Source organism: Mustelus asterias, chromosome 16, assembly GCF_964213995.1.
Source record: "Mustelus asterias chromosome 16, sMusAst1.hap1.1, whole genome shotgun sequence".
Lineage (NCBI taxonomy): Eukaryota > Metazoa > Chordata > Chondrichthyes > Carcharhiniformes > Triakidae > Mustelus > Mustelus asterias.
Window position 1 is genome coordinate 56,048,447 of NC_135816.1, and position 15,901 is coordinate 56,064,347.

Sequence of the window (15,901 nt, forward strand, 5' to 3'; positions counted from 1 at the left end):
GGTCACTATTACTGATGTCAGAGCAGCCTTCTGAAAGGTCAATTCATGGAAAGTGATTGGCTCGGATGGGGTACCCGGACGAGCATTCAGATCCTGCGCGGATCAGTTGGCAGAGGTATTTCCAGACATCTTCAACCTCTCTTTACAACAATCTGAGATCTCTATCTGCTTCAAGAAGATGACCTTCATCCTGGTACCAAAGAAAAGCCAAGCAGCGTGCCTTAATAACAATTGCCCGATGGCTCTGGCATCTACCATTATGAGATGCTTCGAAAGGTTAATGAATTCTGGCCTCCCAGATTGCCTGGATCCACTACAGTTCATCTACCGTCACAACAGACACCATCTCCCTGGCCCTGCACTCAACTCTGGAGCACCTAGATAACAAAAACACCTATATCAGACTCCTATTTATCAACGACAGTTCAGCCTTCAACACCATTATTCCAACAATGCTCAGCTCCAAGCTCCGTGGCCTAGGGTTCGGCTCTTCCCTCTACGACTGGATCCTGAACTTCCTAACCCACAGGCTGCAGTCAATAAGGATAGGCAACAACGCCTCCACGATCATCCTCAACACCAGTGCCCTGCAAGGCCGTGTCCTCAGCCCCATACTTTATTCCTTGTACACCTATGACTGTGTGGCCAAATTCCCCTCCAACTTGATTTTCAAGTTTTGCTGATGACTACCGAACTGGGTCGGAACTCAAACAATGATGAGATGGAATACAGGAAAGAGACAGAGAATCTGGTGAACTGGTGCGATGACAATCTCTCCCTCAACAAAACAAAGGAGATAGTCATCGACTCCATGAAGCATAGTGGAGGACATGCCCCTGTGTACATCAATGGGGATGAAGTAGAAATGGTCATGAGCTTCAGGTTTTTTTAGGTGTCCAGCTCACCAGCAACCTGTACTGCCCCCCCCCCCCCCCCATGCCAACACTATAGTTAAGAAAGCCCATCACAACCCCTCTACTTTCTCAGAAGGACTAAGGAAATTTGGTATGTCTACTACAACTCTCACCAAGTTTTACAGATACACAATAGAAAGCATTCTTTTTGGTTGTATCACAGCTTAGTATGGCTCCTGCTCTATCCAAGACTGCAAGAAATTACAAAGGGTCGTGAACGAAGCCCAGCCCATCACTTGAACCAGCCTCCCACCCATTGACACTGTCTACATTTCCTGCTGCCTTGGAAAAGCAGCCAGCATAATTAAGGACCTCAGGCACCCCGGACATGTTCTCTTCCACCTTCTTCCGTCGGGGGAAAAGATACAAAAATCTGAGGGCACATACCAACCGACTCAAGAACAGCTTCTTCCCTGCTGCCATCAGACTTTTGAATGGACCTAACCTGAATGGTTAGTAAGTTTGCAGATGACACTAAGATTGGTGGCATAGTGGACAGTGAAGAAAGTTATCTCCAATTGCAACGGGATCTTGATCAATTGGGCCAGTGGGCTGACAGATGGAGTTTAATTTAGACAAATGCGCGGTGATGCATTTTGGTAGATTGAACCAGGGCAGGACTTACTCAGTTAACGGTAGGGCATTGGGGAGAGTTACAGAACAAAGAGACCTAGGGGTACATGTTCATAGCTCCTTGAAAGTGGAGTCACAGGTGGACAGAGTGGTGAAGAAGGCATTTGGCATGCTTGGTTTCATCGGTCAGAACATTGAATACAGGAGTTGGGACGTCTTGTTGAAGTTGTACAAGACATTGGTAAGGCCACACTTGGAATACTTTGTGCAATTCTGGTCACCCTATTATAGAAAGGATATTATTAAACTAGAAAGAGTGTAGAAAAGATGCCACTGGGACTTGATGGATTGAGTTATAAGGATAGGCTGGATAGTCTGGGACTTTTTTCTCTGGAGCGTAGGAGGCTGAGGGGTGACCTTATAGAGGTCTATAAAATAATGAGGGGCACAGATCAGCTAGATAGTCAATATCTTTTCCCAAAGGTAGGGGAGTCTAAAACTAGAGGGCATAGGTTTAAGGTGAGAGGGGAGAGATACAAAAGTGTCTAGAGGGGCAATTTTTTCACAGAGGGTGGTAAGTGTCTGGAACAAGCTGCCAGAGGTAGTAGAGGTGGGTACAATTTTGTCTTTTATAAAGCATTTAGATAGTTACATGGGTAAGATGGGTATAGAGGGATATGGGCCAAATGCGGGCAATTGGGATTAGCTTAGGGGTTTACAAAAAAAGGACGGCATGACAAGTTGGGCCGAAGGGCTGTTTCCATGCTGTAAACCTCTATGACTCTACCTCGCATTAAGTTGATTTTTTTCTACACCCTATCTATGACTGTAACACTACATTCTGCAATCCTTTTCTTCTCAAGGAATGATATGCTTAGTCTGTATATTGCTCAAGAAACAATACTTTTCACTGTATACCAATACATGTGACAAATCAAATCAAAAATATGGTTAGGGGAGTTTATCTGATGGGAGAGATTAAGGAGCTACAGAAGGTTACTAAACTCAGAATATTGAGATGGATGTTGAAATTCCTGGGGATGAGAAGTCACTTAATGTGAATGCTGAGGAAAGAAAGCTTTGCAGTTTATCTTGGTTAGAAAATTGGCATGGTTCTTGGGTGGGTGGTAAAGAACAACTATTTTAAAAGAAATGCGAATTGAGTGGGCAAGGTGAGGTGTTCAAAGGAGAAGATGATACCAGAAGAGTAGGTAGGCTGACCAAGGTGTGATGAGAGCCGCACCAGACTGCTGCAGTTTAAATGTATTAAAAATCGTCCTATTCCAAAGTTGCTTCTTGAGACGTTTTTTTTGAACATCCAATAATTTTTTAAGTAGCTGCTTGAAAATGTTTATTATGGGGGGCTTTAATTAATTGAATTTGTTGTACTATTTGATTAAAGAACATCGGAATTGTTGATAGGACAAAAATGTTTAATTTTGTTTGCCCTCTACTATCCTGTTGTTACTGTACAATAGTCCCTGGAACATATCTGGAATGGGTGTGTAATCTTATGAAGAAAGGTTGGACAGGCTAGGTTATATCCATTGGAGGTTAGAAGAGTAAGAGGTGACTTGATTGAAACATATAAAATCTTCAGGGATCTTGACATGCTGGATGTGGGGAGAATGTTGTCTCTTGTGGGAGAATCTGGAACTAGGGAGTTACTGTTTAAAAATAAGAGGCCATCCATTTAAAACAGATGAGGTGAAATTCTTTCACTCAAAGGTCATGAATCTTTGGAACTTTCTTCCTCAAAATGTGGTGAAAGCAGTTTTTAAATGTCTTTTATGGCAATGGTGGATAGATTCTTGGTAAGCAAGAGGTTGATAGGTTATAGGGATAGGCAGGATGCATATTTGAGGTTAGCCATGTCAGATTAAATGACAGAGCAGGCTTGAAAGGTTTAATGGCCTACTCCTGCTCCTTGTTCAAATGTTTGTAGTCCCAGAAATGAAGCAAGCAGTCCTAGTGATGGAGAGCTTTGAGAGTCATGGGTCCAACTGTTCCTTCATATCATGCCTCCAATTGCTCATGTGCATTACCACAAAATGTTATTTGTTTCATAGAATTATAGTGAATGTGTTTTTTTCCCCTAAGATGGCGCTGGAGCGAGGTGACTTCTTGCAAGCTGCCCCAGTATACCTTCTAATTCTATATTTTACTCTCGTTCTATGCTTCTAAAATTTCATTCTAACTCTTTTAAACTACGCCCTAGCTATGACTGTAACACTACATTCTGCACTCTCTCGTTTCCTTCTCTATGAACGGTATGCTTTGTCTGTATAGCGCGCAAGGAACAATACTTTTCACTGTATAATACATGTGACAATAATAATTCAAATAAACTAATTGTATGTATGTATTCTTGTCAAAACAGGAAAATATTTAGTGAAGAAGTCTCGCAGAACAGATGTTGAAGACTTGACACCAAATCCAAGAAAACTACTACAAATTGGAAATGAACTTAGAAAACTAAACAAGGTGATTAGTGATCTGACACCTGTAAGTGAACTGCCATTAACTGCCAGACCAAGATCCAGAAAAGAGAAGAACAAATTAGCATCCAGGTAATGAGGAGAATTCAGTGATAGTCCTGTATAATTGAAACCAATTCTTCTTAATATTTGTTATTACCAGAGATGTTTCAATCTTTAAAAATGGATATCTATCCACATCCCCTCAAAAATTAATTTCTATCCATCCTTTACAAGGGTGGGCAGAGCTCTAATAACCTATTCCATATCTACCCATTACCGGTTTTTGTACAAAAAAAATGGTGAAATGCTGCGATTTAACTACAGCACGCCATATTCTACCCACATGCAAATTTAACCCACCTTTCTCTATGAAAGTTGGATATTTGAAAAAGGATTTGTTTTGCACATGTTAATAAAAACAGTTTTTCTAACACAATTAAAATATGAAATTCACTTTTTTTTGTATTATCTTCATTGACTACTCCACATACGTTACACATAGGTGGCCTATCCAACTGGGAAAATAAGAGGGACATTTGTCCCTTTAGCTTTTAATGTAACTGTGATGCTTGCAAAATACAGGGGCACCTCCAGGCATCCATCTTCAGTTATTTTCCTCCCACCATTGACACCCGTTGCATTATGTTTGTTGCATCGCATAAGGAGTCTTCTCAATCAACAGTTTGTTTTTACTGCTGATAACCCACATTTCTTACCTATACTGAATTTTCTTTCAAAAGTAAAGTACCTTGTTTAGCTGAATTTAAAATTCTGCATCAGCTACAGAAAGATCTTCTCCATCACCAAGCGGCATCCAGTACTGTCTTGACCACACAATGTGTGAACTCTTGTATTTCTATAGTAGGGTAAACCAAAGAGTTTACAGCATCGTCATTCATCCAAAATACAGACGGTCATCAAGGAAGTTCTATCATTCAGTTTGACTACATCAGATATCTTCGCATATAACATATCTTCTGAGAGGAAACAAATGGCACATAAGAGGATTTCTTTTCAGACCTGCAAGTTTCTGTGAAGACTACTACTCCTAGATCATTTGCTAAGCTTTTCCCAATACTATTCAAGCTGAATTTCCTCAATGTGCCAGTTCCAGACCAGGATTGTAGGATGTATTAATATACACTTGTACTATCCATGAGGTTCATCTAGTCACTGAAAAGAGCCTATACTGTTTTAAGTCACAGTGGAGAAAACGTAATGTACTGTAAGAGCTGACAGTTGCCTTAAGGCAATGCATCTGATGTCCCATGTCACCACAGAAAGCTGGATATGGGAGGCATTATCTTTACTATTAGTTTGGAATTTATTTTACCTGTATGTTGGTCTATTCTAATGCTGAAGGAGTTGTCTTATGCTGATGTGCACTCAAGAATATTCATGGACATTCTAAATTTGGCACTGTTAAACAACTGAAAATTTTTTGTAAACAAAACAGGAATAACTCAATAAATCGGTGCACAGAAGGTAAGTTATTAAAGCCACTCTCTGGCCTTTGGTCCAAAGGCAAACCTGTATAGGCAATTGAACAAAAATAAATATTTTGAAGGCTTCAGTTTTCAGTGAGCTGTAAAATATGTCACTCAAACAGAGAGTCCACAATCTTAACAAGAAGAATGAAGTCACAGTCTCTTTCATTGCTTCTCGCATCCAATGATGCCAAGGCCTTGGCTCTGTGTCACATCTCCTGACTTGATCCAGTTCAGCCTGGGGCTGGCTCACTAATAACAGTTTCTGAAAGGTTTGTCGTGCTCTTTCAAAGAGCAATAATGATGATGTTAAATTGGACGCCAAAGTGGAAAGCATATGACGCAACTCACGCTCTCAGCAATTGACAAAATGCTTTAAAGCATTTAGGGCCAAAACCAAACCTGCGTAGACTATTAAGTTACAGTAAATTCTTTTACTTTGATCATCGATTTTCCACAAGGACAGAGGCATTCAAACCTATTTGTGACATCTTAAGCCAGCTTCAAAAAATATTTGCGTTATTATACTTGCCATCATTCAAAAAGCATGCTGACATGCAACCTCTGCGATGCATTCTTCCACAAGGCATCATGGATTGCTACAGAAACTACTTTTACTTTCAAATATTCAGCTTCTGTTGGATTTGTAAGGTTCAAGATAATCTACACATTCAGCCTTTGCCAGATGTTTATCAGCATTCATCCAAGACAAAATCCTGGAGTTGAATTGAGACGTTCCTTCAGATGGTGAAGACTTTCCTACTTTGGAACCTTTTTCTGCCAATGACATGGCACTGTATTGTTTTTCTTTACCTCAGATAGAGAAATTACGATCAGTGTTCCTTCTGTGCTCCTTTTTCCTGATTTGTAAAGTAATGCTGATAGCACCAGACTGTTCTCAATCTCTAGCACTCTGGCTTGTCTTCTACTTGGACCTTTATCTTATTCAATAACAAAGTAAATTTTGTGTTATGGAAAGGAGAATCACCTGAAATCTATCCCTAACCAGTTGACTATTTATGGATAATCTGATGTCTTTGGGATTAAACCCACCCATCCGTTGTAGACCATTATGATTGTCCATAACCCTGTTAAAGCTTTACAATTGGAGATTTTTAAAAAAAACAGTGATTGCTGAGCATCTGAAATAAAATAGAAATAATTTTGTAATGGGGGAGAGGGGCACCTCTGATGCCTCACCATCCTCTCTCTTGGAGTGCAATTTAACCTTAATTCTTGTTACTGCATTTGGATAGAATGTTGGACAGACTGAGCAGTTTATCAAGAGTCAAATGGATTAACACCTAGCAGTCATACAACCATTTCATTTTACAATGCACGTAACTAGGCCTACCTTGAGAGCTCTCCGAAGAAAGCAACTTAACTAAGTGCCTTGTTTTGTACGTGATGAAGATTTGAAATCGCAAGCCGCCAACTTGCTTATTACAGCTGCATGGCATTAAACATGATGTTGATAAATGCGCTGTTACTACCTGATGCAGCGTGAGAGCATAAATAGCTTAACTCAAGCTTGGAGTTTTAAAAGAAATCACTATTACAGTTAAATTCAGGTTTGATCTTTCATAATGTCCTATAGGTGACAATCAAACTTGGCCAAGAAAGCCTCCAAGTTTGTTTCTTTCTTCACCATCTCATCAACGCCTCCACACCCTCCTGCACCCCACCCCCATCCTGCGCAAAATGTTGATGAAGGGCCATAAGAATGCCGCTGTACTATTTTGACATTTCAGAGCCATCTTTGGCTCACCATTTTGTCTTTCAAATAGTTGTATATCAAAGCCTAAGCTGCGATGACCATCATATAAATCCACTTTAGGTTTTCTTTGTCAATAATAAATGGGCTAAAGCTTATTTTCGACGACTCTTCTTCAAGAAACTTAAATTGTCAACAACACAATTTTGCTGTAATACACTTGCAATCTGTCTAGGCTATTAATTATTTACCTCTAATCTTTAGATTTGGACCTTTCTAGTGATAGCCTGGATGTTCATTTATGTCCTAGAATTGCTACATGAAGGACTTCAGCTGGTGGAAATCTCAACCTAAGCTATCTCTACCTGCCTTTCCCTAGTGGAAGGAAGCTCTTCAGAAAGTCATTCCTTGAATTTTCTCCCCACATTAAGATCCCAACTAAGTGCTTAGTCCAAGCATGGGATCTTCATGCTGTATAACCTGATGCAACCCCACAATCCCAACCCAGCCCCTTTTGAGCCAATGGCTGCTGTAGATTTAAAGCCGCTGTCAAAGGACTTTGTTCCTAACTCTGTTCTCTGCCAGGAGTGTTGGTGAACTTCACGCAGTAGTAGCGGAGGCACAGCCCTGTAATTTTTTTTTTATTTTTTTTTCCCCCCAGTTGAATAGGCTACCTACCCTTGGGATGTGGAGTGTACCTTTTCAGAAAATGATGACTACATTATTCTAAAGGTGAGTAATGATCTTTATACCAAGGAGATTCCATTTTGATGATGTAGTATTTCTTAAACTATGTTTCATAATGTAAGTTCACATGCGATATATGACTTTCATTGATAAAAGTTCTTATCATTAACATGTTTAAATAAGCTGCTGTTGAGGTTGGCTGAACAATCAGTCTGAAACTGATTTTATTGAAACCCGTAAGGAGATAAAAGTTCAACCAATATTTCAAAATTATGACTTTATAATCCAAGAATTTTTTACTTGTAGTCACATTTGGTTCTGTGCTGTATAACATGTAAAGTATGCATCTAAAACTAAAGTATAGATCTAATTTTATTTTCCTTCTAATTTTCTCCTCATTTCCTCTCTCTGAAGACATTGATTTACTCCCTGGAGTACTGGGGTTTGTGGGTGCTTTCTCTGTGACGCTAGGCAGGGAGTTTGAACAAGCTATCCAACTAGTGAAGGAAGGAATATCTCAGCTGTGACTAATTCTGTTCTCATCCATGACGTGGAGATGCCGGCGTTGGACTAGGGTAAACACAGTGAGAGTTTTAACAGCACCAGGTTAAAGTCCAACAGGTTTATTTGGTAGCAAATGCCATTAGCTTTCGGAGCACTGCTCCTTCGTTAGATGGAGTGGATATCTGCAGATATCCACTCCATCTGACGAAGGAGCAGCGCTCCGAAAGCTAATGGCATTTGCTACCAAATAAACCTGTTGGATTTTAACCTGGTGTTGTTAAAACGCTCACTGTGCTCATCCATGATTACATATAGGCGTACTTTAAGTACGGATTGCTAGATAGGAAACAGGAGTGGGAACCATGGTGACTTCCCTCTTCCTATTTAGAAAACAAATGCAAAATGGAAAGATTAATATTTATGTAATGCTTTTCATTACTAGATATCTCGAAGCACTTTAAAGACAATGAAGTACTTCTGAAATGTAGCCATTGTAACATAGGAAATACAGTCGACAGTTTGTGCTCAGCAAACACCAAACAGCAATGCGATAATGATTGAAAGATAAAAATTCAGCACAGGGATTACGCCCTTGCTCCTCTTTAAAATAGTGCCATGAGATCTTTTACACCCACCCAAGCAGAAGGATGCCGCTTTGATTTAATGTCCCATCCAAAAGACAACCCCTACACAAGTGTAACGCTCCCTCACTCTTGCACCGCAATGTCAGCCTTAATTTTTGTGTTCATGCCTTGTGTCGGATTTGAATCTGGAACCTTGAGGCTCAGGGATAAGTCTATTACCAACTGAACCATGGTTGACAATTTAGGTAAATTATAAGGATCATGAGCATAACAGTAGGCCAATTAGCTGCTCAAGCCTGTCCTGCCATTCGGTGAAAACACGGCTGATTTGTATCATCATCTACTCAGGCTCCGTATCCCTTAATATCCTTGGCAAGTAAAGATCTATTGATTTTGAGATTTACAATAGTTAACCTCTACAGCTATTAACACCTTTTTCATCGCTTAATTTCCATTTTATATCACTCTTTGCATGAAGTTTTGTTAACTTCTGAATGGCCTGACTCTGATTTCAAAGTTATGTCTACCAGTGGAAAAGTTTCTATCTGCTTATTTCTTTCAAAGTCCTAAAGCATCTCAATCAAATCATCCATTAATTTTCCATGTTCCAGGGAATCCAAGTCTAGTTTACAGAACAATTCCTCATAATTTAAACCCTTGGAACCTTGGTGGCTTTCTGGTGAATCTTTGTGTTCTAAAACCAATATATCCTTTCCAAAGTGTGTTGCTGAGAACTGTCAATGGTTTCACTAGGAGTTTGTACAGCTGCAGCAAAACTTCCTCCATTTTATATTCTAGTCCTCTAGTTATAAAGGCTAATATGCCATTAGCCTTTTTTGTTTGTATTTCCTAACTAATAAGATACACAAGATAAGCAATAAAAGCAGAAGGAGGCCATATAGCCTCTTGAACTTGTCCTGTGATTCAGAAGGGTCTGGGCTGATCTTTGACCTCAACTCGTTTTCCTCCCAATTCCCATATCCCTTGATTCCCTTTCCAAAAAAAACAACTGAATATTCAAAGATTCACAACCCTTCCAATATCACTCCTAAGTAGTCAACACTTTTAATCTTAAGGATTATTCCTTCTAGTTCTAGACTCCAGCCTAGGAAAACATTCTCAACTTGTGTATCCTGTCGCGCCCATTCTTCTAAACTCTGAGCAGAATGATCCTACACTCTCCAATCAGTTCTCAGGAAGCAATCTTCTCATCCCACAAATCATCATTCTGAACCTTTGTTACATCATGTCCTGAGGCAAGTATGTCCTTGCTTGGGTACAGAAATCAAAACCACATACTACAATTCAGCAGGATTTCCTTAATTTTGTACTCCAACCCCAGCTTGTCTCCCTACTGTTTGCTGTACCTACATGCTAGGTTTGTGTTTTGTGCAAAAGAATTCCTAAATCCATCTGAACAACATATTCTTACCATTTAGAAAGTATTGTTTTTTTTTCTATTCTTCCGACCACAGTGAATGACCTTGCCATTTCCTCACATTATACTCAGTCTATCAACACCTTGCCCATTCACTTAATCTGTCTATAATCTCCTTACAGACTTCTTGGACGGGATTCTCCGGCCCTGCATGCCCCAAGACCAGAAATTCTCACTCTATCTCAATGGACCTTTGGTCCACTGGATTTTCTATCTTGCCTGCTGCAATTCTCATGACAGTTGAGATGGGAGAATTTGGCCCTTGTGTCCTCTTTGCAGCTTACTTTCTCAGCTAGCTTTATATTGTTGGTCTATGCATCAAAATCATTAATGTAGATTTGAAAGAAAGGAGTTCCCAGCACTAATCATGCAACAGCCCAATAGTCTGCCAAGCTGAAAATGAAAGACTTGTCCCTACATTCTGTTTCTAAGCTTTAACAAATCCTCTGTTTATGTTAATATATAATCCCAACCCCATGATCTTTATAGAATGTCTTTTGAAAATCCAAATCTATTGCATACACTGCTTCACTTTTATATATCCTGCTAGTTTCATCATCAAAAAAACTCTTAATACATTTGTCAAACGCAATTTCCTTTTTATGTTGACTCTGCCTAATAATATTTTCTAAGTGCCATTTTAACACTTTTGATAACAATGGATTCCAGCATTTTCCTGGTGATTGATGTCAAGCTAACTGGCCTGGATTTCCATGTTTTCTTTTTTCCCTTCTTTCTTGAAAGCAGTGTTATGTTCCCCGTAGCCTCTAAAGAACCCATATTTACTTTTGTTTTTATCTTCCTACGTTTGCTATCATTCTGTTTTGTGCTCATTTTTTGAACATCCAATGCTGGTTCCTAAATCTCTCTCAAACCCTTGGCTTACCACTATACCTTGCTTTTTAATACTATCTTTAACCCGTTTAATTATCCAGGAATTAATCATTTTTCTTGCGAAATCTGCATTGCTCAAGGAAATGTATATTTGTTAAAAGTATGAATTATTTATTTAAATGTTTATCATTACTTTTCAACAGTCATAGCTTTTAATCTATTTTCAAAATCTACCTTCGCAAACTTGTAAAACCATAAGAAACCATTCGGCCCCTCAAGCCTGTTTCATCGTTCAGTAGGTTTATAGCTGATCCGCATTCCTCACATCCACTTTTCCTGCTCTTTCCTTGTAACCCTTGATTCTCTTACTGATCAAAAATCTGTCTATCTCAACCTTAAATATGCACAAGGACCGTGCCCCCACAACTATCTGTGGCAAGGAGTTCCAAAGATTCACAACCCTGTAAGAGAAGAAATTCCTCCTCCTCTCGGTCTTAAATTGGTGCCCCTTTGTCCTAAGGATACGGCCTCTGGTCCTGGACTCTCCCATGAGAGGAAACATGCTCTCAGCATTTACCCGGTCAAGCCCCTTAAGAATCCTATCTGTTTCAATGAGATCATGGAATCCCTACAGTGCAGAAGGAAGCCATTCAGTCCATCGAGTCTGCACCGACCCACCCAGGCCCGATTCCCGTAGCCCCACATATTTACCCTGCTAATCCCATGATTCTAGGGTCAATTTATCATGGCCAATCATGATACCTTCTACAGTACCTTCTACAGTTGCAGCAAGACTTTTCTACTCTTATACTCAAATCCCTTTTAAGTAAGAGCCAACATTCCGTTAGCCTTCTTGATTACCTAATTCACCTGTGCTCGCTTTCTGTGTTTCGTTCACAAATACCCCAAGTCCCATTGTGTTGCAGACTTCACTTAAATAATAGTCTGTTCTTTTTCCCTTCCAAAATTCCCTTCCCTTCTTCTTTCTCCCTTCCAAAATTCCCTTCCCTTCTTCTTTCTCCCTTCCAAAATGAGCAACTTCACATTTTCCTACATTATACTCCATTTGGCAACTTTTTGCCCACTTGCATAACCAATCAATATTTCTTTGTAAACTGTTTGCATCCCTCTCACAATTTGCCTTTCTACCTATTTTTGTATCGTTTGTAAACTTGCTACAGTACATTCACTTCCTCCCTCCAAGTCATTAGTGTATATAATAAACAGTTACGGTCCCAGCGCTGATCCCTGAGAAACCCCACTGGTTACAGGTCGCCAACCTGAAAAAGAATCCATTATTCCCATTCACTGTTTCCTGCCCATTATCCAATTCTCTATTCATACCAATATATCACCTCCAACACCACGGGCTCTTATCTTTTGACTTAACCTTTTGTGAGGTACCTTGTCAAATGTTTTCTGGAAGTTGAAATACAAAACATTACTGTTTCCCTCTATCCACTCTGGTTAAGACTTCCTCGAAAAACTCAAATAAATTAGTTCGACATGATTTCCTTTTCATGACTCTGCTTGATTAGATTATGATTTTGTAATTTTTATTTCATTTCAGCTCTTGAATTCATACTTAGTGTGATCACTCTCTTCCCCAGCCATTTTTTATGATGCAGTTAGTAATTAATCCTATCTCATTATACAAGGCAAAATCTAATGTAGGCTGTTACCTGATTGGTTTCATGATGCCTTGTGCTAGGAACCTTGTCCTGAATGTAGGCCAGGTTCGTCCCAAAAAAATTCTAAGTGCCAAATTTGCATAAAAACTGGAATAAATCTCGCTTTTTTTTAAGCGCGATTCTGAAAATGAATCTCCCACACTCTGTGCATCACAGCCCCCAGGCATAAATCTCATTCAATAGCTCTGGGCAGGGCCTATTCCTACTGGAGAGGCCAGCAGCATAGCTCTTAGCGGGCCGCCGCGCAAGTGCCGATCTGTTTGAGCAGAGATTGGCCGCCTCCCAATCACTGGCCAGCATAGCAACTCCCATCGCTGCCCCTTCAATCCCCCCCCCCCCCCACCTCGATCGCTGGCCTCCCAGACGTCTCATGGCCAGCCCTGACCACTTCTCTCCCTTTGCCTGCGATCATGACTGCAGCGTGGCAGCGAGACCCCCCCCAAAGGCCCCACTCCTTGGCACTGTCCGTTGCCTGGTGGGCATTGCTGGGGGACCAGGCAGGCAAGCAAAGCGTACAGGGCACCCCCCTCCCACCCCACCCTTACCCCTGACCGGAGTGGGGGTGGGGGGCTCCAAGGCCTCCCTTCACTCCTACAGGATCGGGCTGCCCCTGTAAACCCTGCTGGAGTGAACCATTCCTGGCAGAGGTGGCCGAATGCTCATGGGCCTGGAGACTTCAGTCCCAGGTCCGCTAATAAGATTTAAATTGTGTTTTAAATATGGAGATCAGCTCCATGCCGATGTCCAGCGGGAAGCCCACTAAACGACCTTCGCTGATGTCTCCTGGCCCACTGTGCTGCTCAAGCAGCATAGAAGGCTGAGAGAATGGCCCCTGTGTTCTGAACTCAGCCTACAATTTCATTTGTCAGTCTATGTGAAGATTAAAGACCCGCACAAATATTGTATTGCCTTTATTACAAGCTCCTCAATTTCTTGATTAATCCTCTGTCTAGCACAATAGCTGCTGTTAAGGGGCCAACAAACTCTATCACCAGTATTTTCTGTCCCTTGTTATTTCCTCTCTCCATTCATGGCAATTATCCATTGTGATGTTCTGAGCCAAGTTCCTTCCTCAATATTACCATTATATCATCCTTTGCCATCATTGCTGCCCCTTTTCCATTTTGTCTTTTTTTTGATGCATCAAGTGCTAAGGGAAATTTAGTTCCTAACCTTGGTCACCATGCAACTATTATTCAGCAAATCTATTAGATCTAACCCATTTATCTCTAGCACGGCACGGTAGCACAGTGGTTAACACTGCTGCTTCATGGACCTGGGTTCGATTCCCGGCTTGGGTCACTGTCTGTGTGGAGTTTGCACATTCTCCGCATGTCTGCGTGGGTTTCCTCCGGGTGTTCCAGTTTCCTCCCACAGTCCAAAGATGTGCGGGTTAGGTTGATTGGCCATGCTAAAATTGCCCCTTAGTGGCCTGAGATGTGTAGGTTAGAGGGATTAGCAGATAAATATGTAGGGATATGGGGGTAGGGCCTGGGTGGGATTGTGGTCGGTGCAGACTCGATGGGCCAAATGGCCTCTTTCTGCACTGTAGGGTTTCTATGATTCTAATTGTGCCATTAATTTGTCTGTCTTGTTGAGAGTGCTTCATGCATTGAGAGTGTGCTATTTTAACTTTTTATATTTTCTGATTTGACTGTATTCACTGATGCACTTTTACTGTTAAATACTCTGTCCCTGCTTATCATCCATCCTCTGTTTTACTCTATCCAAATCACTACACTGCTCTTTATACTACATTTTGGTGAACAATATACATGCACCTCGAAATCACTTTCACAATTTTAAAAATAAGTTGAATCTCTCCTTTTTTGGTCCAAAATTGGTAATCTCACAATTGGCTTCCATTGAAATCCATCTACCACAGTTACCCTGACTCATTTAGCCTAGATGTGGAGATGCCGGCGTTGGATTGGGGTAAGCACAGTAAGAAGTCTCACAACACCAGGTTAAAGTCCAACAGGTTTATTTGGTAGCACAAGCACAAGCTTGTGCTACCAAATAATCCTGTTGGACTTTAACCTGATGTTGTGAGACTTCTTACTGTCATTTAGTCTATCCATGTTACTTGTAATTTAATGCTTCCACCTACATAACTTACTTTGGCACCAATCTTTGTGACCTGGGAAGTCCTATCTATTGCATTATCTAAGTCATTACCAAATTTGGAGAATAGTTGATGGCTCAACAGTTATTCCTTCTAATTTGAATACATAGCTATTATCCCTATTCTCTGTCTATTATCCCCTAACCAATTTCCTAACCAGATCAATAATTTGCCTTCATGCCCATGTGCTTTAATTTTAGTTTATGGTCTTTTATGTGGAACTTTATTGACTGCCTTCTGTAAGTCTATACATAACCCATCTCCATAGATATTCTTTTGTTTCCTACTTTGGTTATACTTAATAAAAATGAGTTTTGTTGGAAATCCACTACATCACAGATTCATGTTGGCTGTAAAGACCCACTGTGGATGGGAGCAGTTAACTTAGCTTGGACAAGGAATCAAACCTGGCAGGTTTCTGACTTCTACTGTAGTGCTATTCATAGTCTTAAACAGTTCAGCAAGCAAATTCTTCATTTTCTAAATCTCTAGATTTTCATGCATTGAACTGAGATTTAAATATATTATTCAATTCTCCCTGAAATTATATTTGTTATTTAGCAGCTTCATGTAATGAATCTTACTAATCTGTTTGATTCAGGGTTACCTATGAAAACAGAAATAATGAACTAATTACCTATCTCTGTGCAGCACCTTACAAGGAGAAGAATTAAATAATAGATTAATGTCAGTATAGTGTAAGCTTCTCATGTTCACATTCCAACAAGGCAGGCCTGGTACAGGAGCAGGAAGAAGCACTTGACTGATTTTACTTTTACAACAGTTTATGTATAAAATGTTACTGGCTGTATGTGTTTCTGGCAGTTAGAATTCTGTCTTTGATTAGCTAATTATACCTGAATTGGGAGT

The 15,901-nt window shown here is 40.3% G+C and overlaps 1 protein-coding gene across 8 annotated transcripts in view; it reads left to right on the top strand.

Annotated features, from left to right (window-relative positions):
- Nucleotides 1-15,901, top strand: part of crebrf (creb3 regulatory factor) — a 70,888-nt gene that overhangs the window by 45,538 nt on the left and 9,449 nt on the right. For 4 of the 8 annotated variants that reach the window (XM_078231146.1, XM_078231148.1, XM_078231147.1 and 1 more), the window contains one exon: nt 3,868-4,057. In XM_078231146.1, coding sequence (XP_078087272.1) covers nt 3,868-4,057 — 190 coding nt within the window. Of the gene's footprint in view, nt 1-3,867; nt 4,420-7,829; nt 7,901-15,901 lie in introns of those variants that run through there. The other 4 variants (XM_078231149.1, XM_078231150.1, XM_078231151.1 and 1 more) reach the window with 2 other exon arrangements.